Source organism: Manacus vitellinus, unplaced genomic scaffold (genome assembly GCF_001715985.3).
Source record: "Manacus vitellinus isolate BGI_N305 unplaced genomic scaffold, ASM171598v3 scaffold_27_pilon, whole genome shotgun sequence".
Classification (NCBI taxonomy): domain Eukaryota; kingdom Metazoa; phylum Chordata; class Aves; order Passeriformes; family Pipridae; genus Manacus; species Manacus vitellinus.
In genome coordinates this window covers 8038724-8064257 of record NW_021940039.1, presented here as the reverse complement: position 1 = coordinate 8064257, position 25534 = coordinate 8038724, and the positions used below count along the sequence as shown (strand labels likewise).

Sequence of the window (25534 nt, the reverse complement as noted above, 5' to 3'; positions counted from 1 at the left end):
ATGCACAGAACAGGCTGCCGGGAGCCTTGCGAACGAAGGCTGCGCTCGGAGCCGCTCCGCCGACTCGGAGTGCTACAAAAGCCCAGCTTGCCTGCAGCGTCCTGACACCTGCCTGGCATCCCTTCTGGGACCCTCTCTGGCAGTGCGGTGTCACCGGCCACCCACGCCACCTCCTCCTGGCGTCCTCGGCCACCACAGCACCGGGGCCCCTCGCCCCACAGCTCCTGCCCGGTGGCAGGGCAGGCAGGGCAGGCAGGGCAGGCAGGGAGGGGGTCACCCTGCACCCAGCAGGCAGGGCAGGCAGGGCAGGCAGGGAGGGGGTCACCCTGCACCCAGCAGCTCCCCTCTGCCTGGCCCTGGCCTCGAGTGGGTATCTCCTCCTCCCAGGGTTTCGGAGCATGTGTAGTCCAGGAAATTCAGTAAGAAAAGATTAAAAAGGAGAGGCTTTTACGCTGAGTCAAATTAGGTAATTTCTTTTTTTTTTTTTTCTTTCCTTTCCTCTTTTAAAAAAAAAAAAAAAAAGGAAAAGAAAAGAAAAGAAAATCCAACTTGCCGATTTCTTGTTTCTCTGCCGTCTGTGTGAGAAAAGTCCTGTTTGGCCTCGCTGTCCCCTTCCACCCCCTCCGAACATCACCCGACCCCAAACCCCACCAGCCACTCAGCACACTGAGTCCTCGACTCCTTGGAGTCCCTTTGCCTCCCACAGCTCCAGGCCCGCACCTTCCCTCACCGCCCCTTGGACTCCCCGTACGTGTTGCGCAGCATGGAGACCATCTTCTCCTCGCAGGTGACTTTGGTGTCCTTTAGGATGCTGTACCAGACCATGCCGGGCGGCCGGACCTCTTCGCTGCGGCAGAACAGGTAGGGCATGGTCTCGGTGCGGCTCTGGATGTAGGCACTGCGTAGCAGGGTCGAGCAGTGGCTGCTGACCTTCTCCAGCCTCCTCAGGATCAGGTGAGCCTTCCTGGAGGGGACAGGCAGAGATGGAGACAGAGCAGTGTGTGGGCAATGCACAAGGGAGACCAGGAACCGGGACTTCTGCATTCCACCACCAGCTCTGTCACATGACAAGAATGGACAAGACCCATTGCCTGGCACTGTCTTTCCTGTTTCGAGTGGAGAGAAGCTCTGTTTTTCCCAAAGTTCTGCATATGTCTACCATTTCAGAGCCCCGGGGCTGGAGGGACCTGAGGTCTGACCCACTGGAGCAGCTTGTGTGCCCTGGGGACAGTCTACCTTGCTTGATGGTTGCCACCACCATGTGCTCCTGGTGGGCCCCAGTGCATGTGCTGGCCCCAAGAACCCTGGTGAGACCCCCAGCACTTTACTGCTCCTGACTGATGAGTCCTGGTGAGACCCCCAGCACCCTCCTGCTCCTGACTGATGAGCCCAGTGCTCCCTTTCCTGTTTTCCCAACTCTCCAGGAGGCAAACAGGATTGACACTTAGAAGAGTGAGGAAAAAAAAAAGCACAACACATTAAGACAAAACAAAATAAACCCATAAGAAACCAAGAATCCCCTTGTGGGAGTCTGCAAAGTGCTAAATCAAACAAAGGGAGGCAAGAGGGTTTACTTCAGTGGTCTGAAAGTCTCAAGATCACAGAATATTTCCTCTCCCTCTGGTGCCACAGGAAAGCTCTGGATTCAGGGCTAGGGGATTTCGCAGTTCCTGCAGGAATGTAAATTCCCGATAATGACATGTCAGGGGCAGCACTGTCAGTCGGGGAGGCATAAACATGGGGATTATTTGATTATGAAAGCTGAGTAGCGTTGCAGTTTGTTGAGCTCCCAGCCCTGGGGGGAGTGTCAGAAGCCCAGTGTCCAGGGGTGGGATGCCAGGGAAGGGCTGGTCAGGGTCACCCCAGCGCCAGAGCAGAGGGCAGACACGGTGGCAGGAGGTGACAGGGCATCCCAGCATCCCTAGCCAGCTGTGGACCTCTCCCTCCAGAGTGGCAAGACTGGATGAAAGGCTGTAGGAAACCACTGCTCCTCCAGGGCTTCACAGGGAAAACAGTCCTGCTCCTCCCTGGGGTGATGTGCTCCGGGTCAGCTTTGAGAAGGCAAGAGCAAAGGGAGTTGGCCCTTCTTGGACAACACTCTCTGATGTCCATGCATGGATTTAATCTATAAAGACAAGCCAGACTAGGCAATGCAAGCCTCATTAGTTACACACATCTGTAATAATGATGTCATGGGCTGAGCTGTGTCCAGCTCTGACACAATAATACCTCTACTCACGCTACTCTCCGTAGCAGCCACCTGACCTTCTGCAGCATCTGGTGCTCCCACTACATGTCAAGACTTGACACACTGCCATGAACAGGTCCTTTACTGCTGGACACGTGCTGTTAAATTCCACAGTGGCATTAGATGATTTTAGTGAAGATTGATTAAAGCTCAGCTCAGCAGCAAACCAAAGTCTGTAGTGATTGTCACTACAGTTACCAAACTTCAAGAAATCACAGTGACTGTGGTTGAAAGGGACCAAAAGTCATCACCTGTGCCACTTCCTGCTGGGATCAACCTGCCTTGATGATTTTCTGTCTGACCTGATCCTAAACCAAGAGCTGGAGTTCCTTCTAGTGTTTGCCCTTCCTAACGCCGAGAAATCGTTTCTTAAAATTTGTGCTGATTCTCCCTTTTTTTCAGGGAAGGCTGAGCAAGGACAGAACCCAGTCACCTCACAGGATGGACTTTTATGTAAGTTAACTGTGCCCAGGAGAACATTTAGCCAGAATACCCTTTTCCTCACAAAAGAAAAATCTCATCTCTCTAAGGCCGCAGCTCCACGGTCACCCTGATTTATCCTTAAATACCTCTACTGCCAAAACTGGGTCTCGACCCTTCCCCAGCCCATTTGGTTGTGCCTGTGCCAGTGTCCACAGGCCTGAATGCTGTGCCTACATGGGGAAGTTGTCCATCCAAAGGCCAAGCAAGAAACCCATGGATTTTCCCCCCAAATTAGTTGCTATTCCAGCACACCACAAGGCCTTTCCCAGCCACAGCAAGAGGGGAGGGACGATGAGTGTCCATGACCAACCCTCGAGGCGAACCCTCCGTGGTGGGTTAACCATGACTGGCCCCAAGGACACAAGGAAGGGATGTCCCAGCACACACCTGCAGGTCACAGGCCACACTCTGCTCTTCTCCTTCCTTCTCACTACTTCTCCTTATCTACCATGCACAGCTTTCCTCACCCATCTCTCACCTTTCTCCCACACAACCTGCCTTTGCCTCCGTTTCCCTCGGCCTTCTCTACCTTCCCATTTTCCTGACTTGCTCCATCATACTTCCATGACCTTCTGAATTTTGCTAAAACTCACCACGTTGTCCTTGCTGCCTGATACATGCTCAGATCTCTTTATCCAGGAAAATGTTATTAGGTATGACAAGCAGCTCAAGGATGGCAAGAAGTTCAGGGTCAAAGCACCCCAATCTGCTGATGTCTCCTGTGCCAGAGGCTGGGCTCCTCATGGAGCTGGTCACACCTACTGCATCTGCAGCTATGCCTGGTGTAGTTCATCCCAGGGAAGAACCCATGTTTAAGGGATGTAGCACACAATGGGTTGGCCCCATGAGGATGCTGAAAAAACAGGGAAATGTGGTCATGGAGGAGACAGAGCGATGGGGGAGAGGGAATCAGGCCCCTCGCTTTTGAAGTCCAGTGCCAAAGCCCCAATTTTGATGGGTTTTACTGCTTTGAGTAATTTATTTTAGCAGGGTAATGAAGTCATGTGCAAATGTTAGATTTAGCTTTCGGCTGTCAGCTGTTCCCTCTCAAGAAAAAAACAAGGAGAAAGAGAGAGAGAGCGGGTGAGGGGAGGGGTGAGAAAGAGAAAGAGGATTTCTGGTGAAGACTGGCCAATAAATTACGGGAGCAGTTTTTGGGCTGCCAATTTAACACCATAAATCAAGCCCTGGGTATTACCCAAGTGCTCCCTACGGAGGGCTGTCGGGTCAGAGCGACCACCTTTTCAAATACTGGAAATGAAATCTTCCTAAATGCTGACCAACCTCATCCCTGCCAGAAATGGCAATTTATTGCCTTATTAAGGGGCAGGAATTGGGAGGGGATGGCAGGGGAGTGAGTGAGGGGGTATCACTCCCATGGCTGCCTGTGGCCAGACCCTAATCTCTCAGTCCCCAGAGAGATGAAGTGACCCCCTTACCCCTCACCCCACAGCCCAGGGGACAGATCAGCAGTGCCCTCCCACCTGCCAGGTGCCCACTGGTTGGTGCCAGCCAGGGACTGATTCTGGCCTCCACTTGGTGGATTTAGGAGGCCAAAGCACAGTCACAGATGATGAAGGGGGGGATTTAAAAATAGTGATGGCTCTTTGCAGCTACTTTCCTCTGTGGTGCCTCATGGTATGGTGGGGGAGAGGAAAAGGGAGGGGACAAGCACTTCCCAAGGGCTCATGCATGAACCAATGACCCCACTTTAAGGAAGTGCAGTGTAGGGATTGCACAGGGGACAGGGCACTGAGATCCCTGAGACATGTTGCCTTCTGCTCTACCCAGTGCCAGGGATGCTCCTGATGGGATGTTTGTCCTCCAGCTGCACAGGGGACAGCTCTCTCTCACCTTGATGGCTGGTGTGGGATGAAAACACATCCAGAACCAGCCAAACCCAGCCCTATCTCACCTAGGAGGAAGGTACTAAAAGAGCACCAGCCAGCATTAAGAAACAAAGAAATGATACCTGGGCTGGAGGGAAGGATGAGATTCCTGGGATTGTTGCAGGGAGAGGGTGGCTCCCTGGCTGCTGTGTTCCCATATGGGGTGATTTTGTCATACATTCAACTTTTTCCACTCTACTGAGAACTGACCCAGGTCTGCCAGACCCTCGTGTGGGAGGACAGTGAGTCCAGGACTTGATGGCCTCTTATCACAGCCTCCCATCAGAACATTGCATTCCCCCATGTAGCAGAAGGCAGCTGCTCTGGAGATGCACTTCATCTCCTTTGTCCTGTGGCTGCCTGTCTGGGCCACTGGTTGGGGCAGAGGAAGGTTTGTGAGCCCTGGGCTGATGTCAAGTCCTGACCCCGTTGTTGCTGGTAGCCACAAGTATGAGCATGGAAACAAGATTTTAACTTAATTATTTATCCTGGCTCCTCCTAAAAAACAGAGCCCGCTTGCAGTGGTCATAAGAATCACGCTGAAAACACAGCAAGGGAAAATAATAGTGCAATCTGCCCGTGGCTGTGTCAGGAAGCACGTTGGCTGCACAGATCCAAAGGCCTGGATGCACAGTAGCATTAAGCCTTCACTGTTTCAGACAGATTCTTCTGTCTTGTTGGAGCAAATTAACTCTGTGAGATTCACTCGGTGCTTGTGAGAGGAATAGGGGGGAGCAGGAAAGGGGCTGTTGTTGCTAAAGGAGACGAGCAGGATGAGGTAAGCCAGGTGCTGAGATGCTGCTGACCACAGAAAGTCCTGGTTTAGGGCCACCTATGAGCTAAGTTTTTAATGTCTCCTTAATGTAAACGGTCTGGTTGGGACATCTGGCTGTCAGTGTGTCTTCTTGCCAGCAGCTGTTTGCAGTAACCTGTGGCTTTCATGGAAACTGGGCTCACGAGGACTCCAGTGTGATGTATTTATTACACGGAGGCAAATCAACTTCCCTCTTGTCGCTCCGTTTTACGAGCGAACGTTTACTGCGAAGCTGAGGCTCATCTGATAAACATTTCAAGGTACGAAAATGAGTGTCCCCCTGGGAAGGAGAGCAGCCTGTCAATTAAAATCGTGTTACGACATGGCCCCTCTCGGCAAAAAAAGAATCCTCACTGCCTCCTGCTGTGTCAGTGCCTCTGTTTCTGTGCAAGCTCCCTGAGAAGCCAGGCTGGGTGGCAGAGCTTTGCTCTTGTCACGAGCCTGGCACTGGCTGCTGTGGCATTTATAGATGCTTCTCCTTGGCTGCAAGTCCCATATTTCTCAAGTGCAGAGCAGGGGCACAGGAGTGCTGGGAGGGGCTCCTGTGGCTTGGTGAGGACGACAGACAGCAGCTGAATCGACCACTGACTCCAGAGGTGGCTGGTACCGAGTCGGGCAGTACAGGCAATTTAAATGTCACCTTGCAAGTCCCATGGCCTGATGCAGGTATCGGGTTAGACAGCAACCTTCAGGGGGTTGGATCTCAAGTAACAGGGGAAATAAGGATGTGTAAGAAGAGTCTGATGGTTCCCAGGGATTTAGAAGGAGAGGAACAATTGCAAAGGACAAACAAGCCTGCAGTGTCATCAAAGGAGGAGGAAGGCAACGGGAAGGATGAGAATGGCTCTGTGCCAGAGGCTAATGAACCACCAAAGAAACTATGACCAAGGTCATCTCTGGCAGAGGACAAGCCCCAGACCAGCTTGGATTTATGTCCAGAAGGGGTGTAAACTGTTGTGAGGAGTTGTTATCCTGGTATTACACACAGATCCTCAGCCACATCCAACAGGCAAGGGGGAGAGAAGGAAAAACTTTTCCAGGCCTAAATTATACCCTTTGCCACCCACTCCCCAGTGTTTCCAAGCACCCAGTTCATCCACAGCATCACCAGCCTGGTTCAAACAACCTGTTATACAAACATTCATCCCAAGACCACCCAGCTGCCAGGTGTCCCACCAGCACTCATCCAAAGACCGAGCAGGAACTGGTGGTCTGAGGAGATGCAGGACAGCTTGGTGAACACCAAAAGGGGACTGCTCTCATCTCCAAGGAGGAGGCAGGGGTGTCACATCCACAGTGGCCAAGCAGAGGGGTGCTCTGGGCGTGGGGCAGGGGAGGATGCAGGGAAGGGACAGGTACCTGGGCCCCAGCTCGTCCTCACTGCGCCAGACGAAGTCTCCGAACTTCTCGTAGTGGGAGTTGTAGTGGTGCTGGACTCGGAAGAGCATGGAAGCAGAGACCTCCATCAGTGTATTATAGGCTGTCTGCTGCTCCTTCCCACTGGTGTAGCCATTGTAGAGGTTGTAGATTTTGTCAGCTATCTCTGGAAAGGATCAGGGGATGGGATTAATGAGCAGCCTGAAGGTGCTAACATGGTAAGAGGAGAAGTGACACCCTTGGCAGGGCTGGCAACTGGGACAACTGCCAGTCCCTTGGGGCTGCCTGCAGCCGGGTTTAGTGACCTGGAGAGCACTGAGCAATTCTTCAGGCTAATCCTGCAGTGGGTGCCCTGTACAAGCAGAGCAGCCCCAAAGACTCCAGCAACAATCCATGAAGGAGCAGGAGAAGGAGAGGCAGAAAGCTGCCAGCACAGGCAGGCACAGCCTTATCCTCACAGGTAGGGCAGGCAAGCTCTTCCCAAATCCACCAAACCAAAAGCCATTGCACAGCTATGGTGCTAAAGGGCAGGAAGAAAACAACACTGTTGATAGCAAGATGGTCCTTCAGCCAGAAATGCAGCACCTCATCATCGTGGGCATCAGCTGGAGCAGCTCAGATGTACTGAATGAGAGGATGCACTCCCTGCTGTAGAAACATTCTCTTTCCAGAGATCAAAAATGCACAAAAATACATCTCCTTCCTTTTTGTTAGCCTCCCATTTGCTCATTTTTCCTGGGAATACTTATCTTATTGAACATGGAACAAGGCATGAACCAAAACTTTCTTCTGTGTGCTTTTCCAAATGGAAAGCAAGCAAGGAAGAGAACAGGTAACCTGCTGATCAACTAAGAGAAATCTTTTTAAATCTGAAAGCAGCCAGGTGCTCTGGGCATAAGAACAAACAAATGGGATCTGTTTCAGAACTGAACAAAGCAAATGTGCAAAAGTGGCTGGGGTTTTTTTTTGGTGTTTCTGTTTCAGAACTGATCCATCTGCCACCAGCATTCCTTCAAACACCTGGAGCTCATGGTGCCCTGCATGGCTCCTTGCAGCCCAGCCAGGGCTGCTCTCCCACATTTGTAAGAAGGGATCACTCTTTTTCCAGGAAAAGTGTGGCAAACACATGGTACCAGCTCCCACAGCTGTATGTGGGAAGCATGCCGTGGCACTGTGTGGCATAGGACCACGGAGCCACCAGCTGTCCAGCCGAGGAAACTTTGCTCCTGGACACTCCTGCAATTTGTCACCCTCTCCCCAGATGAACATCCCTGTGCCTGTGGGTGAATTTACAGGAGCCTTCACACTGGGAGAGGGGGCACTGGACAGGTTTGAGGGAGTACAACCAAGAGAGGAAAATCAAAATTAGCAGGAAATGTCTCCAGTCATGGAAAATGAGGTGCCTGAACACTGACCTTCTGCCTTGCTGTCGTCTACCAGTGGGCAGGCTGTCCTCAGGGTGACCGTGCTCAGCTCTGAGTGTCTCCCTCGCGTATCCACCGCGTAGAGGGTAAATCTGGAAGGCAGGAAGGAAAAGGAAAATAATGTCTTTATCCCTCAGTCCCACACCTCCAGGTTGTTATGGGAACTGGCCTTCAGAAGAGAAAGGAAAAACATGGTCCAGGCACTATCAGTCAGGTTTGGCATCTCAAGGAGGATGTGAGATGATCTGGGGCTCAGAACAGGAGAGCACGCAGGGACAGGTGCCAGGGGTGGGGGCACAGACCACCACACCCCCTCACAGCATCTGTGGGGCTCTGTTTCCTCTCCCCCCATCGTGGGGAGCCCCGTGGGGCTGCACCTGCATCTTCCTGACTGGGGAGGGATGCAAACATCTCAGGGCTGCTTTGCCATGCACCATTGTGAACATTATAACACGGTGGTGTCTGTGAGTCGGGCTCCTCTCTGGCCCTCCTGAGAGCAGGGCAGTAATTCTTGCTGTAAGTGGGCTGTGTGCTGACAAGTGACAGCTCGTACTCGTCCTGTGAACGGCCCTTGAGTTGTTTGCTCCCTCATTTCCTCACCAGGGTGGGGTTGGTAAAAGGGTGGGAATGATAATTTCACACTTGAAGCTAATGGAGAGCATCTGACAGCAAAATACAGCTTTTGTGCCGGATGGAGCATTGAACAAACAGGCTGTGGCTGCATGGGACATCCCAGGATGCTGAGCTCGGAGTCCTGCTCAGAGCATCAAAGCTCCAAACTGAGAATGCTTCTTCGCAGCAGGCGTGACAATCTTCTGTCCACTCTCCTAAAGGCATCGGTTCATATTTATTCACTCTGAGCCAGGCATGGAAACTCGAGCTGGCTTTGACAAAGTGCAGGAGCTGGTTTGAACCCCTCGGAGGTCTGAGGGGTGGGGTACCCAGCTCCTGAGAAACAGCACAGCACCACTCCTTATCCTAAGGTAAAACCGAGCAGCTTTTGCAACTGAGTGCAAGGAGTAGCATGAAAGCAGCTGAAGCTTAAATGGGATTGAGACCCTGAGGTATGTTTATTTAAGGAATGGTCTTTAAGTCCTTAGCATCCTTGGGAGGGACAGAAGCAATGCCTCCCTTTTCCTCACCCCACACACCAGCACTGCCAGCCCCCCTCTCTCCTCCCTGCAGGCCCTGCACACCCCACACGTGGCTGATAAGGGCTGACATTTGCACAGTAGCAATTCCCAGCACAGGACATATTCCCTCCAAGCAATTAGCATTAGCTCCTTAACAATGCTCGCTGTCTGAAAGGATGCCAGCAGACTGCCAAGGAACCCACTTGTGTGCAGGGACAACTCCCATTCTTGCAAAGCTGGGGCACGCAGGGGACGCACACGCTGAGCTCACCCAAGGAGATGCTATTTAATGCCTTGGCATGACATCATTTTCCTTAATTTACCAGGAGCGTTGCTCAGAGTGGGAGCACCTCAGGAAGGACGTCCGCTCTGTGAGACTTCACAAGTACCACACACAGGCTGTTCTCCCGCTATAATTAAGGGACAGACAGAGCAATAGGGTAATACGGAATGCCAGGCAGGAGTCTGACTTCAGGGCTTTGCATCCCACCCTGGAGGTGCCACCATCCCTCCTCCTCCCTTCAGCAGAGGAGAGGTTCAAGGGGAGCGAGGAGTGTCCTGCTGTGAGCAGGTAAGGTCCACGAATCCCCCTGTTTCCAGGTCCACAAAGGAACAGGAATGGGGACACCCTGTGTTGGGTGGGGGCCCCCAGCCACAGTAAGATGAGGAACTGGGCTGAGATCCAGGAGTCCTGCTGCCCATCCAGTGTTCAGCAGCAGACAAGGCTCTTGCTCATCAGCATAAGCACAACAAGCAGTAAGAGGACTTAACCTCAGGGTACTGCTGTGAGCTGCTCTCCATCCCCATCCTGGGGTCACCTGCCGAGCCACAGCGGCTGTGTTGTTGTGTTTTCTTTCGTAAAAGGGTGAGTAGAGGTTACACATTAGCTCAGACAGCAAGGCTGGCTCCATTAGCACCGAGGCAATCAGTGCCAGAGCACTTTCCTTGAAAAACAGCAGACTTTTATCAAAACACAATTGTAATATTCAGCAATTAGTGCCCACTTCACCTATTCCATCGCCAGTGGGGTCAGGAGGGTTGGTTGGGTGTTAAAGCACATCCACCGCTCTGGGTGATGCTGAAGGCCTGTGTGAGCCCTTTGACTGCACTCTTCCCCTCTGCACAGCTCACACAGAAACAAAGTCAGCTGCCAAGAGCAAGAGCATCTCTACTGGTCAGGCCTGGGTTAAAAAAACACATATCCACAAACAAGCCCTTCATTTCATTGTTTTTACAGATGATATAAGGAACAACCCCCCAAAATGTAAATGGAGTCAGAATCAAAGTGATTTTGATCTGGTCACAAATTCTTTTTGAGAACAAAACCAATTGTTTTCCCTCACCTGAAACCAGTCCTCTTTCAAGAACCTTAAAGTTTTTCATCTCCATTCACTCTGAATGAGATGTTTTGGACTCAGCACCAATAACCCAGCTGTGGTGGAGGTTGGCAGCCTGGCAGTACGCAGCCTCTGCACCTCTCCAGCTCCTTCCAGTCAGTGATCTCAGAGGGTTTTAACATTAATTACAGTCCAAAAAGTCACCCAGAAGCACAGCAGTATTAATAGCTCTGTTTTATCGATGGTAAACAGAGACATATGGGGTGAAGCATCGTGCCCTGGAGAGGCTCAGTGACATGAACAGTTTGGAAACTCGGGAGATGATGGTTTCCAATCTTGTTCTCGAGCCACTTGACCACCCAGCCTCTGCTGCAAAACACTTTTATGGCCAGTTAATGGCACTGTGCAGAGTGCTGGGGTTTAGTTTTGTTCTTTTATTCCCGGAAACAGACAATTAAGAGAAGAGAGTGCAAAGACCTGTGTCTCAGTGCAAACCCAGCATTCACATCTTGCTGGAAACCTCTGGCAGATGCAGGCAGGGACAGGATCAACCTGGGACCCAACAGGGCATGAAGAGGGTGGCTGGGGGGAGGAGGGACCACCACCACACTGGAGAGGTGGGGATGCATTAAACTGAAGGAGGGCAGATTTAGATTGTGTATTAGGAAGAAATTCTTTACCGTGAGAGTGGTAAGGCCCTGGCACAGGTTGCCCAGAGAGGTTGTGGACTCCCCATCTCTGGAAGTTTCTCAAGACTAGGTTGGATGAGGCTTGGAGCAACCTGGTCTAGTAGGTGGCATCCCTGCCCATGGCAGGGGGGTTGGAATGAGATGATCTTTAAGGTCCCTTCCAACCCAAACCATCCTGTGATTCTGTGATTCTATGTCTGCAGGACAAACCAAGGGAAAACCTAAGTGAGGATGCTGAGGGAGGGAGCTACACTGAGAACATGGGGGGCTGGAGTTCAGCTCTGCAGGTCTCCGTGGAGATCCTCCTGCCACCCTTATATCTATTACAGCGTTGTGGGCCAAGGACCAAACCAGGCAGCACCCCCACTGATGAGGATGGAGCTGCACCTGAATAGGCCTACCCTGATGATCTGTGAAAAAATGAGGCCAAAGAGTGGTTCTGAGCACTTTGCCCAAGGCAGAGATCCCTGGGGTGAAGTCAAAGCCAGAAACCAAAAGGTCCCAGACCTACACTCAGTGCACAAAACCACGACAGACAACCTGGAATGCCATATGGTAGCTACGATCTGGCAGAGCCTCCTGCATAACCTGGAGGCGATTTGTTTAGCAATAAACTTTCCTCATGACATTTTCTCATCTTCTCCCTGTGCTTTCCAAAGGAGCTTGGGGGCTCCCTGCTACTGTCTCACAGCTGATCCTCTGTTTCACCCATGCCTTCGTCACAAAGAGCTGTATTTCCAGAAATAAAAAGATATATTTTACCCAAAGAGGTTCCAAAGAGGTCCAAACACATATGCTCTTGGCAGAGATCAACCCTCCATGCCTGGAAACTCTGCCACCTCTGCAGCAAATACGAAGTCCTATAAAGTAATGCTGCTTAAATGTTTACTACTAAATTCAAACCTATTGGGACCCGAAGGAACTTTCAGAGAGAGATAGAAACCAATTAACATGTGGCTTCATGAAATGTCAACACCTTCCTTGTAGATTCCCCCACCCAATGTTGGCTGAAGCCTGAATTTTATCACTAGGCTCAAGATGCTTTTTGGGGGAGGAAGAGAAAGCAGAAGGGGGAGTTAAAACTTTGGTTCCTGGAACCCAATGATTGTGGAGATTGCCAATTGCGTTTCAATAAATACAAAAAATAAAAAAAATACGTTTCTATCCTTTCTTAATGCAGAGAAAATAACCCAAAATACAAATTTATAAAGGTATGAAACCGTAAGGCTGCGAATGAAAGCTCAGAACATGTTATTTATTTATAGACAATAACGTCAGCTCATGTTTTTTTAACTCCCTCTCATGATGCTCATGATGGTTGAGTGCTTTACTCATGATCCTTATTTGTGGGAAGGGAGATAAGGACTTCTGCCTCTGACCTTCCTTAGCTTGGCAGCTGATTTCTTTATATCCTGCAGAGATACCACAGGCCTTTCTGGTCTGCCTTGTTTGCTCTTTCTGAAGCCTTTGGGCTTGTGCAGCTGCTCAGTGAGATGCTGAACCACAAACGGGCTGCCTGGGCTGCAGAGAAAGGGTCTGATAAGGAGTTCAATTAGCACTCACACAGATGCCAAACCCCCATGCTAATTAACTGGGTACCTATGAGTAGCTGGCTGCATCCAGAAGCAATGTCTGTGTGACAAACCCGGGCTGTGCTGTGTAAACGGGGAGCAGGGCAGAGACGCTGCTCCGGAGCCCGGTGTCACACAGAAACACGGTCTCAAGCTTTCCGAAGTGGTGCAACCACAAGATGCTCTTGCCAGTAGGGTTTGGCTTGGGCTTGGCTAGTACGTCTGGGCTTGGCACCTTGCTCCTGCAGCCACGAGACGCTCTTGCTGCAAACTCCAGCAGCTCAGCAAGGGCAGACTTGGCCGGCGTCCCACACGCGGCGCGGCGGATTCTCCCTCCCCTGGCAGTGTGGCCACCACCCGTGATGCCAAGCACGAAAACACAAATCCTGACTTGGCTGAGCTCACACCACCTTGGTGTTACATGCACGTCCTGCCATCACTCCCCGGTTGGTCACGGCTCATCCGTGCCTCGCTCACAGCCCAGGCTCTCCGGGCTCGCACGCACCCAGCGCTGCGCCGCTGAGGCTGCTCCAGCGTGCTGACACACACACATCACACCCTGCCTTGCCAGCCCTTCTCGCTTCCTGTTCCAGCTGAAAAACAATGCAGAGGCCTCCCTTTAAAAGCCCTCAGTGGACCAGCTCTTGGCAATCCCTGCCTCCCCGCTGCCCAGTGATCTCAGTGTGAAGGCTGGGCACGAGGGACGCGGGGCCAGGCTGGGGCCCGTGCGTCAGGCACGTGCAGAGCAGAGCTGCCAGGGATGGTGCCACGAACACACTCACTGGACCCAGCACTGTGCACGTCCTTGTGCTCGTGGGACCCATGAGCAAACACTGTTCTCTTCCATTCTTTTAGTCTGGGAGAGTCTTCAGCTCCCAGACACCACAGTGAAGGGCTCGCTGGAGGCAGCCCGGACACAGGGAAGCTGTGAGGGTGTGTGTGTTTCCTTGTCCTGATACTCACGCATGAGCAGCATCAGACCTTCGCCTCAGTATCTCCTGGCAGCTAAAAACATCAATAAATTACACACACAGTTCCCCTAAAAGACTCTTCCTGAGCAGTGGGGGAGCCCAGGGGTGCTGTGGGGTGGAACAGAGTTGTAAGAGTTTCACCCCAGCCACATGCCGTGGGCTGTGCATGGTCCAGGAGCCAGTGGGCACCCACCCACCCCTGTCCCCCCACTGTACATCTCCTGCCAAGCCTCCCAAACACTTCCATTGATGGCCAGGGAGCAGCAGCAGCAGGGCTTGCCTGCCAGCAGCCGGCTGGGCAAGCACAGAAAGAAGTGTGTGTGTTTAGTGCAAGCATTCCCAATTCAGAAACCATTACAATTTAAAAAGAAATCAAATCAAATAAAAAGCAGCCCGTCCACACAAGCCACAGGAATGCAGCTGAGCTTATTGGCAACTCTGTGATTTGCATTAATTAAGAAAGGTAAATGAGAGCAACCTCCCCAGTCTCTGCCACAAATACTGAGCAGACAATGAGCAGGGAGTGGTTTTGGGAAGGAGAGGATTTCTTGGTCTATTTGTTGGGCCCTGGCTTCAGGCTGCTTGCTCATTCCATGCCTATGCCCATGGTGCCAGTGAGTGAGGAAGGATAGAGCCCTGGCAGGGGACTGACCACACTGCTTCCCTGCCAAAGGCCCTGCTGGAGACTTGGGATTTGGGCAAAGCTTTACAGGGCAGTGGACACCCTCTGCTGTCTTCCTGGGGCTGGCAGCGTCACAAGCACCACAGCAATCAGAGGCTCCTGTTGGGGCATTTGAAGCCTGGCAGGAATGCAGGCAGGGCTGGGGACAAGGGCTGTGCTGTGACCTCTGGCTGTGCCAGCACAGAGCGGGCAGCTCACGGGGGAAGAGATGATTCTGAGCAGCTCAGTGATTGCTGCACTCTGGAGAGAGGCACTGAGGGAAGTGACACCAACCTGCTGCCATCACCCAGCAAATTGCTGCTTATCTACTGTACCTCTGCTGCAAGAGGACCAGTGTCTTCTGTTCTGCACTGCCTTTGGTTTTGGCTCTGCCTTTCCACAGTAAGGAAACAGTGAACTGTGAAATCTTGAAAAAAACATTTTTCAGAAAGCTCTCCTCACAGTTCTACCGTCCAAGAAAAGCATCTTTTATAACTGGGCTTCTTTTAACCATCAGTGACAACTGACCTGCTCCCATCAGCGTGGTGGAGGAACAGGTTAGCAGCAACTGGTGCCACGCTGGAGTATTAAAGCTTTGCCATTACACCAATACCTGAGGCTGTCAGTAAACTGTTCTAACAATTCACACCTTTTTTTTTTTCTTCCCAGACCAGCAAATGCTGTGAGACTAATCGTTATCCTTTAGCAGAAGCCTCCCAACAATACCAGAACACAGTTGTCAGATGGAGGGAAATAAATGTACCTGCCACGATATGCCTCAGGTGTTTGATGCCTTTTGGAAGTGGATAAAACAGTGCCCATCAAATACTGGAGGAGGGAGGCAGGAGGAAGGCACAGGCTGCTCTGCACAGTAAGAAACTGTTTGATCAAGGAGGAGAGCAGAGGAGACAGTTTCTGAGACAGTGAGGGCAGCTGGAGCTGCTGTGGGGCTGGGGACAGGCTTGCACAGCTATGGGTCCATCTTTGCTTACTGGCAACCCTGGGAAAGTCACTCAGGGTTAACCACACTGCAAGGTTACCTGAATTGCTGTCCATGCTTAAAACCACTGACTGGACAGCATGGGACTTCTCGCAGGGGCTGCCAGGGAGGAGGGCAGGGTCACTTACTGCTGCTGCCTGACAGGGTGCAGTGTGGGACAGTGATGCTCTGGTGTCACAGCATCCCACCACTGTGCTCACAGAGGTGTCTCCACACAGTGCTGGGTCAGCACACCGTGCTTCTCCAGGTCTCCTGGGCTTGCCCTCTGAGCTCTGAGGCCATGGGGAGCAAACACCCAGAGTGGACAGGGTGTGAGCACTGGTCCCCCAGTCCCCTCGGCACATGTGGCAGATGCTGCACACCTGAGCTGAGCTACAATGCAGGTTCACCCAGCTCTCGCTCTTTAAAGCACTTCATCAACCTCTTTTTCTTTCAGAACCCTGTCAAATGAGATCCAAACAAAGGATTAAAGGGAAAGTAAGAAAGAAATTAATTGAAAATCCTGAACATTTCTTGCTACTGCCTGGATCCATTGCATCCCTAACAGAGAAATCCCTGGCAGGACATTCACCTTTCCAGCCTCAGCTGTGACATCTCAATTTCCCAAGATTTCCCTCGAAACCCTGTCAATAACCCACCAGAGTAGCAATTCCCAGTACTGCCATGGCTGTGAAAGAAGGCCTTGATACACAGGCCCTAGAGCCTTGCTCCTGAATGATACCTGTGTTGGACGGCCAAGATTCCACTGGGAGTCCCTCTGCCAGCCAGACACCTTGCAAGCAGCAGTGCCAAGACTGCCTTAGGAGAAAACATGTTTCACTGGAAGTGAGGGGAAAATACCAGCCAGGCCACAGTTTCATCCACAAGGTGCAGGAAGGTCATTGCAGCCCCCCTGGCTACTGCATCCCCAGGGTGTCTTCATCACCATTCCGGGGCTGAGAGCACCAGCAGTGCCCCTGTCCCCCCTTACCTTTTTACCTGCCTTATGATTCCCCTCCTTTGCCCCCTCTGCTCCTCACCAGCAGTTTCAGGGTCAGTTAATGACTTCTTCATCCTGCCCATCCTTTCAGGATAAGCTTTACCCCACTCATGAGGGAAAGGCAGAGCAGGCTTCTCTGGAGAGGGGCTGATGCACTGCATGGAGCTTCTGACAGGGATGGGATGTGGATGAGAGAGCAGCTCCTTGGCGTGGCAGCAGGACAGCACACCCAAAACAGCTGCCCTGACACGTGATAACATTAACACAGTCCATGTTGCAACCCTGGGGCTTTAGCTCCTAGGCACGCTCCAAGGAGTAAGAAGGCTTTTATTAGCTTGGAGATGCCCCAGCAGAGCTCTGGGGTGTCCCACAGGGATGGTTCCCAAACCGTGAAGACAGAACGATGGCAGAAAAAGCAGGATCACCATGGAATTACCAGCTTTGGAGAGGATGAATAGAGGATGTTTGAGGTCCATATTTCTTGGCAGTCATGTCCTTGCTTTCGTCCTGCTGGCTGTGAGGATGAAGATTTGCAGATGTGCTTATAAAGGCAACGCATCAAGAACTGGCTCAGCTTTTCACAGTCTTCACTGTCTGTCTCAAGGCTCACGGTAAGGTATTCCCCCCACTGCTTGAGGAGGCCAGAGAAGGAACCATGTTACCCAGAATGTGAATTCTAACATCCTTTGGTGGAGTAAAGAACCAGAAGGAGGTGGTAATAAGCCACTGCAGGCTGGTGCTTTTGTCTCCAGTGAAGCAACAGCAGCTCATTACAGTCTGTGGAGTGCCAGAGTCCCCTTCTGCAGGGACTCACCAGGACATCCCCAACAAAGCCCTTGGACAAAGGTCAGATGAGTTGCCTCTGACTCCCCGTGCTGCTGGAACAATTCCCCCACGCCACAGCTCGGGTTGATGCCCGAGGCTTCCAACTGCAGGGGCCGGTCCCTCTCCAGCTGCAGAGCGTCAGCGAGAGCTGGTGATGGATCAGGCTGTCCTGGACACAGCACGAGCAGGGCTTTCCTCAGGCTCTGCGTCCCACATGTCCCTCAGGTCCTCCCGCAGCCTTCACAGGCACTGCAATGTCCATCAATCCCTCCAGCTCCCCAGGGCAGGGTATCCCCTGACAGCAACCACATCCTCTCTCCCTCCTCTGCAACACCTACTGCTCTCCCCATAGGTCTGGGACACCCCAGGGACACCCTCAGCCAGGGACACCCCTTGCATCCTTTGGGAAGGGCCATCAGGAATCACAGGCATAATAAATACCCAGGTCCAGCTCTGCTGAGTTTGTGAGTTTAGGGGTAAGTAATGACTCAGGTTTTGTTTGTCTTTGCCCTGGTCTGTGGGTGGGTGGATTTCAGCCTCATCTAACAGCGTTAGTCCTGTGTGCCAGGTGGGCATCCCAAGAATGACACATCCCTTTAGTCCCTTCCTTGGGCAATTCATGGGATGGCTCATGGGATGGCTGCTGTCCTCCTCCACGAAGAGACAGCAGTGCTCGGGGTGGCTGCAGCTACAGGAGATGAGCAGGCTCTGCTCAGAAGTACAGAGGGAATAAATCAGACTCTTCCTTGAGTTGTGCCAAGGAGAAAGGAGAGACGAGCAAAGCCCTGGACCCCTGCAGAGAGCTCCACAATGGGAATGTTCACAGCTAACCAGACCCGCCACTCAACCTACCAACGCTCTGCAGAGCTTGGCCATCTCCGGCCCTGGGAGAGGGGGGAGAGGAAGGTTGTGACCCTCAGCAAATTGGGAAATGCTTGCCCCTCCCAAACTCATAGTCCCTCTAAACAAGAACCAGACACTCCACAGCTTGCTACCCCTGGAGATCCCCTTGGTAGGGCTTGTTCTCATTCTCCTGGGGGCTTGGCTTCCATCTGGGCTGCTGGTTGAAATCCAGCCCAGGCTGGTAGTGACTTCAAAAGACAGTGTCATCTGAGGAGTAGTGGGTGGTCCGTGGCAAGCAAGTCAATGGCTGACTGTTCTTATATAAGCCACCACAATAGGGCCTCCTGCTCGACAGGCTCAGAAGAAAGGCAAAGGGATGCACTGGCCACAGGGAGTGGAGCCTGTGCTTGGCCAGAGGGTGGTCCCGCTGGTGTGGGGAGAGTCACCTTAGTAAACTGGCACAGGAAGGTGGCACTCCTGCAAGCAGAGCTCTTGATCTGTCTCTGCTGTGTTTGTCCCCAGCACCGCTGGCCAGCCCCTGGCTTCACCCTCCACAGGAAACTGTGCAAAACAAAGCCCCACAACAATAAGGCAGAGGAGAGGGACCCTCTGCTCCTGCTCTGGCAGCATCCCAGGCACAATCCCAATGTGCCAGACTCTGAGCAAGAGGCATCTGTGCCCCGTGCCCTAGGGGAGCTCAAGGGCAGCCAACAGGGCCCTGCAACGGCCTCACAATGTCAGGACAGGGATGGTGGCAGGCAGGGATGCTGTTTGCCAGCCAGCCCTGGCAGAAGGGGGCCAGCCAGGTCTGTGGTGCCCATTTCCCACTGCTCCTGTGCCCTGAGGCCCCTGAGGGACAGGAGAGTCTCACAGCTCCATCAGGCAGACAGGGAGGGCGAAGGGTAGGACAAGGGGGGGCCCCCGAAACAAATAATAAAAACAAAATCCCAGTAAGCATGTTAGAATTCGTTTGAAGTGCAGAGGAGCTTTCAGGCAGGGTTATGTACATCTCCCAGCCCGGCGTGATTTACACATTCCTTGCAAGCAAAGGAATCTTCCCTGATTTGAAGTAAAACAGATGTTTTGGGGTTTTCTTTCCCCCCTCCCTATCCTCTTTTAATCATTTCTTTATTGAAATGATGGCTACACAGCCAACCAGACCAGAGCCAGAGCGCTGCTACCCCCAGAAGCCAGGACTGGAGACCTGCTATCCTGCACTATGGGAGAGCCCCTCAACATTGCAGTGACTGTTCCTGTGAGCTTCCAGAGGTGTGGAGCCACCCCTGCACTCCTGCAAATGCTGCTCCAGAGGCATTGTTCCCTGCAGGTTTCTTCCCTTGTTTTTCCCTCTGCGGGGAAGGACTGCAACTCCCAGCAGCTTTTCTTCCTCTGCAGCTACAGCTAACATATGGATTCACCATCCCTGCTCCACCAGCCCAGATCCAGGAGACCTTTTAGCTTCCACCACCATTCTAGGAGATGTGCCTGATGGTGGAACTTGCCCTTGCTCTCACACCTTAGCATCACATCTCCTCCTGGCTGTGCTCTATCCCAGCAGTGTGGATTGGGAAGGGCAGCCTGGCCCATGCCCAGGGACTGGCAGCAGCAGTGCTGCTCACACACCCCAGATGAAACAACCCATCACAGGGAGTGCTGTTGGGTAGGCTGGAGCTGGGATATCTCCTGATTTAAGCACTATGTGATCTCAGCCAAGTTACTTTGCCCCTATTTTTGTCCCATGTTTTTCACCCTGGAAAAATCATTTGAGGAAGGAGCATCCGCTTCCCAGGGGGATGCAGAGCACCGAGCACAGTGGGGCTCCTGAGTGCTGGTTGATGCTGCAAACTACCAGCATAGCCATGCCCTTGAGTTTACACTCAGAACAATAACTCATGGCCAGTAGCAAATCCATCCAGCTCCCCCCATCTTTCTTTTCTTTCTCTCTCTTTTTTTTTTTTCTTCCTTTTAAACCCTGTTGTTATTTCTCAGTACTTCGTTGGTGGCAGGGTGGGAAGGTTTTTTGTAACACATTCACGTACCAGTGGGACTCACTCCCATTCCCGTCTGGTACAAGAGATTGCACAAGAGAGAGAAACAAAACGGGGATGAGGAAATGCGTGTTTATGAGAGGCAGCGCTGTCATCGTGAGCAAGGGACCCCCCGCAAGAGAGCCGGCCTGGGAGCCAGTGGAGAGTTTCCATTCTCTCCTAACACTCCATTCATGCCTCGTTTCATACCTCCCTGGAGGCTCCATGACTGGCCAAGGTCCCAGAGCACCGTGCGGGACTCACCCCGCCGCCGCCTCCCGTGATATTTGTTGTTGGGTGGAAAGAGGGAGATGTTGTTGTCTCATAAAAATAATGAATTGGGAAAGAGCGGCAGCCTTTGCCATTGCATGCGCTCCTTGTTTTCCTCCTGCGGTGAGGGGAGCGGATTCATCACCCAGCGCCCTTCCAGCACCTTGTCTGCTGCCCATCCTGGCAGGGCTCTTCACTAACACCCTCCAGGGAGGCTCACACGGACCTTCCCGCTCGATGTGCTGCCGTGAGCATCCTCCTGACCCGATCAGGAACCCTCCGTATAATCCAAACCACATTGCTGCCTGATCGGATACAGTCACCGGTAAATAACCTTGACTGCAGCGGTCTGGAAGAGCCAGGGATCCTATATCACCCCTATTAATGATTTAGGATCCTACATTGTTCACAGATGACACAGAGAGGGTTTCATCCCTCCCTACTCCCCACCCAGCCACCTTCTCCAGGACAGTCCCTGCCCCTACTTAAATTCAAGTTAAAGTCACCTGGGTGACAATTTCCCCTGCCCGACACAAGGAACAGAGATGGCTGATTCCTGCACTCCCTTATGCACTCTTTACTCCCAGCAATGGGGCTGGGGTTCCCCCACAAACAGGTGGGGTATTAATAAAACCAAAAGTAATCTCCCAGGCACATACTACAACCCACTTGGGTCCCACTCCCGCCTGCTCCTGCAAGCCCCCTGCCTCTCCCCCCGCTTTCTCCACACACCTCAATTTCATTATCTCTGATCTGGAGCTGCCTATTACATGCTTTTTGCCAACATAAATATTTAATCCCGGTGCATTGCACGGAAAGGCCCTTGTGGAGTTAATACTTCAACTCATGTTTTCACTTGGAAAACAATTCAGCGTATGGCAGGGCAGCAGGTACGAGCCAGGGACAGAGCAAGGGCTCGGGAGCTGTGTGTGGGGTGATGCAGGTGGGCTTCATTCCATGGGGTGGGCTTCATTCCATGGGGTGGGCTTCATTCCACGGGGTGGGTTTCACTGGGGCCCCTCTGCTGGAGCAGCAATCAGGTGGGTTTGGATAGGCAGTGGAAGAGCCACAGGGGTGTCACTGCAAGCTGCTGCTTGGGGAGCCTGGTATCGAGCACTGCCAAGGGGGACTCGAGGAGCAGCACTTTGCTGGGCTTCTGGAGTATTTAGGATATCCTGTATCTCTGTTCTCTGGGTTACAACAATGTGGAAGGCCCAGAGTAAAGGGTTTGGTTGACTGCCAGGGTGGGACTAAGCAGCCACATGATCCCACGCTGCTCCACGCAGGCACAGCTATAGGTGTCCAAACATCTCCAAATACACCCGCACACCTAGAGGCTACTGAGAGCAGGATCTGGCCATGATTTTACCTATGGGCCATGGACTAAGGGTTTTGGGATGGTTGGTGGGTTATGGGGCTATTGGGTAGCTCTAAGGTACCAGCTGTGGTATGGGACAGGCCTTGAGCAAAGTGAGATGTCCCAGCCCCCAGATCCAAAGCCATAAACAGCACTGACAGGAATTTATGCCAATCCCCATCCATACATCTCCATGCACTTAGGAGGGCAGCACCCACAGGGATGCAGCACCACGAAACACACACAAATTTACAAAGCCCCAAAAACAGAGAGGAGAAGCTCAAGAGGCAGAGAGGACAGAGAGGGTGAGCCTGGCAGTGCTGATGCTCCCCAGAGGCAGCCCGTTGCTCAGGTAAAAACATCACAGCCTGTGGCAGTGCTGAAAAGTTTGGATTTATAGGATTGCCCAGGTTCCCTCCAGTCCCCTCCATACTGCCTTGATGGCGGGGGACAAGAACTGTTGGGCAGGCAGGACAGAGGGTGGGCATGAAGCAGAGCCCTTGTTTCTGTCTAGATCTACTTTCTGAGCATCAAGTAGGGAGAGTCTCATTAGTGTGACCCATTATCCCAGCCTTGTTCTGGGACATCCAGGCTCACAATTAAGGAAGAGGACACTGTTATCAAGAGAGCAGCTTCCACTGGAGAACAGGCTGCCCAAGCCAGGGATCCTTGCCTGTGCAGGATGGATCCTCCTGCAAGAAGGGAGGTGCAATGTAGGACCAAGAATACAATCTGTGGCAGCCGAAATGGCTTGAAATCCCCTCCCTTGCATTAGTGGTGACACGTCAAAGGGCACTGAGGAAGTGTTTTGATCTGAGGTGCTTTGCCTGAGAGGTTCCCGCAGCAGCCTGGGGGGTGGTATCCCCAGCATCCCCTGCCCCAGTACTGGGGGTGTGCAGAGCCTCCTGTGTGCAGGACACATCCCCCCACTCCCTGTCACAGGCAGGCTGGAAGACTGGGATGTTGCAATGATGCAAACCAGAGAGAAAGAAAACATGAAAGTATCCCAGCCTGGTGGCAGGGCCTTCTGTTAGAGGTTGTGCAATGAGATTAAGATCTAGTGGCATTTCCACAGCTGCAGGGTGGTTGGAGATGCTCAGACTGAAGGAGAAAATGCTCCAGACCTAGCTCAGGTTGCTGCTGCCATGAGCTGCCCTGTGGTTTCCCTGGCAGAAATCAGGAGGAAAATATATGGAAGACAAGCAACAGACTGATTCAGGGGTATGACAGCCCAGAGCTGTGACAAGGTGCACCCAAGCCCACCTCACTGAGCTGGCTGGCTGTCCAGGTGCTCGTAAAAGCAGGTCCCAGTGACCCAGTCTTGAGCTCCCCACGTTGGGGCTCCCTTCACACCCCTTCCTGCCAGGGCAGAAAGTCTCCACACCCAGCTCCATCAGCTCATCCTGTGAAAACAGGACCCCACCAACCCCTCCATCCACCGCCCCCTGAACAAGCAGCAACCCTCAGACCCTACTTCTCTTTTTTTTTTTTTTTTTCAGAAACATTTAAATCATGACATAAGCTTTGGCTCCGAGGGTTTTCAGTGAAAGCCAGGGTATTTTCTTTCCCTTTCTCATAACAGAAACCATATTGCTGTATAATCAAATTTATCTCATTCCTGACGAGGGAAGTGAGTGAGTGTGTGTGTGTGTGTGAGGTGAGCAGGAGCAACAAGGGCACGTGTGCTGGGAGCAGTTGCTCTGAAGGTACTCCAAGGAAATATCCTTGGCAGTACAAGGTGGCATGAGATTGGGGTGGCCAAGCAGAGATCAAGTGGGCCATAGCTCAGCAGGGAACATCACCCAAGGCAATTCTCACCTTGCCACATGGATGCCATCTCTGCAACCCAGCAGCTTTCTCTCCCATTTTATTATGGATCTCCTTACTGTACTGGAAACTCAGCAAAGGGTGTAGCTCAGTTTTCCACAGGTGGGAAAACTCGGGAAGAATCAGCTACTTTGAGGTTACTTTTAAGATGTCTGTTTTACTCTGGTGCAAACTCAGCTGAAGCCAATGGGAGCAGTGACTCTGCCAGTGGGGCTTGAGGATGATGCTTCCAAAATGGAGGCTTCTGAATTCACTGGCTACTTTTGCAAATGTGGGTCTTGCAGCAGAGACTATCTAAGCACAAACATAACTTGAGACATGCAATGCCTCTGTGACCCTATGAAGTTGAGGTCTCAGGGAACAACAACTCCCATCAACTGGATGGGGTCTGGGCCAGACCCCATAATCAGAGACAGGATCAGGAGGGAAAAGCCCAGATGCACCAAGTATCCTCCAACTAAGAAACTACAAGCAAACTGCTTTTGCAGGGGGGAAACAATCCCAAAACCAAAGTAATAAATTAAAGGCCATTTAACCCAAGGAATAAATAAAAGGCCATTTGAGAACTACTAGAAAGCAGCCGAGTTCAGCAACCACCAGGGCAGGGGCTCCATTGCCTGTACAGCTCCCCTGTGACAAACTCCCTACAGAAACTCCCTGTTTCCCTGGGAAACAGCCATGGCCCGTGGCCCTGAGGGGGAGAAGGGGTAGCAGAGCTGGAGAGGTCACTGTGTGCTGATAAACTCCAGTTTGGCACGACCAGGAGGTTGGTGCTTACTGATGTAATGTTCTGCGCAACTCAGAGATTAAAAGAGATTTATTTTTTTTAAAATACACACACACACACACACACACACACAAAAATAACAAAGTGTTCTCCAGGAGACAAGGCTGGTGAAGGACTCTGTGTCCTGTTGTTGTTACAAGAAAAGGATGGACTGGGATGTGCTGCAGGTGTCCTTTGGAAAAATGGAACCAAAAGAAGTTTAACTAGTTTTATGGACTTGCAGCCACATGTGAGAGAAATGCACCTTGCTGGGCTGAGCTGAGGTAGATCTTTAGGTCATGGCATCCTAACTTTGCTCTAGAGAGTGTCTGAAAGGATGGACAGTTAGGATTAGCTTGTGACTTATCCTTTAATTTGTATAAGCATCACTGCCAAATATCTCCAGCATTTAGAACATGGGGTCCCATCTAGAGCAGAGCAAATGGCAAAGTTGGGAAGAGCCCCCAGATTTGACCATCCACAAAAAAAGCATGGATGTCTTCTCTATGGCCTTTAGATGTGTATCCTCCTAATGTTGTGAACTTCAGCAGGAGTCCAGCCTGCCTTCATGTGTGAGACTTCATTAGTATCAGTGCAGAAAAAGAGGTTATCTCCTGCTGAGCCCCTGACCTCCGTGTACAGATCATCTTTCATGGGACCAATCCCCCTCCACGGCAGTGATCCACACACAGCCCAGATGAGCCCAGACAGCTCCTTGCTGGACTCACTTCAGCAAAAACAACCACACACCCAAGCCAGCAGCCTGGTTCTGACACAGCCCTGAACTGCTGAGGAAGGACGAGCCTGTGATTGGAGCACAGGCCTGGGATTTAACAAACACTTGTTCAACTCCTGACTTGCCGTGTTTGAGCTTCCGCAAGCCAGGAATGCCTGAGGAGAAACTCCAGCCCTACACTGCTCAGCTTTGGGAAGCTGGAGAGCATGAGGAATAGGAGAGGTGGATTCAATGAAGCAGCACAGCTCCTGTGCACACAGGGGACTCGGCCAAGGGCTGGAACAGATGTGTTTTAACCCATGCCACT

The 25534-nt window shown here is 52.0% G+C and overlaps 1 protein-coding gene across 1 annotated transcript in view; it reads right to left on the bottom strand.

The window, feature by feature from the left end:
- Window positions 1-298: 298 nt before the first annotated feature.
- Window positions 299-25534, bottom strand: part of ASTN2 (astrotactin 2) — a 272653-nt gene continuing 247417 nt past the window's right edge. The window contains exons 20-22 of the mRNA XM_018074363.3: window positions 8227-8327; window positions 6794-6977; window positions 299-964 (exon numbers count right to left, since the gene is read on the bottom strand). Of these exons, the coding sequence (XP_017929852.1) occupies window positions 727-964; window positions 6794-6977; window positions 8227-8327 (523 nt within the window). The 3' untranslated portion in view covers window positions 299-726. The remainder of the gene's footprint in view (window positions 965-6793; window positions 6978-8226; window positions 8328-25534) is intronic.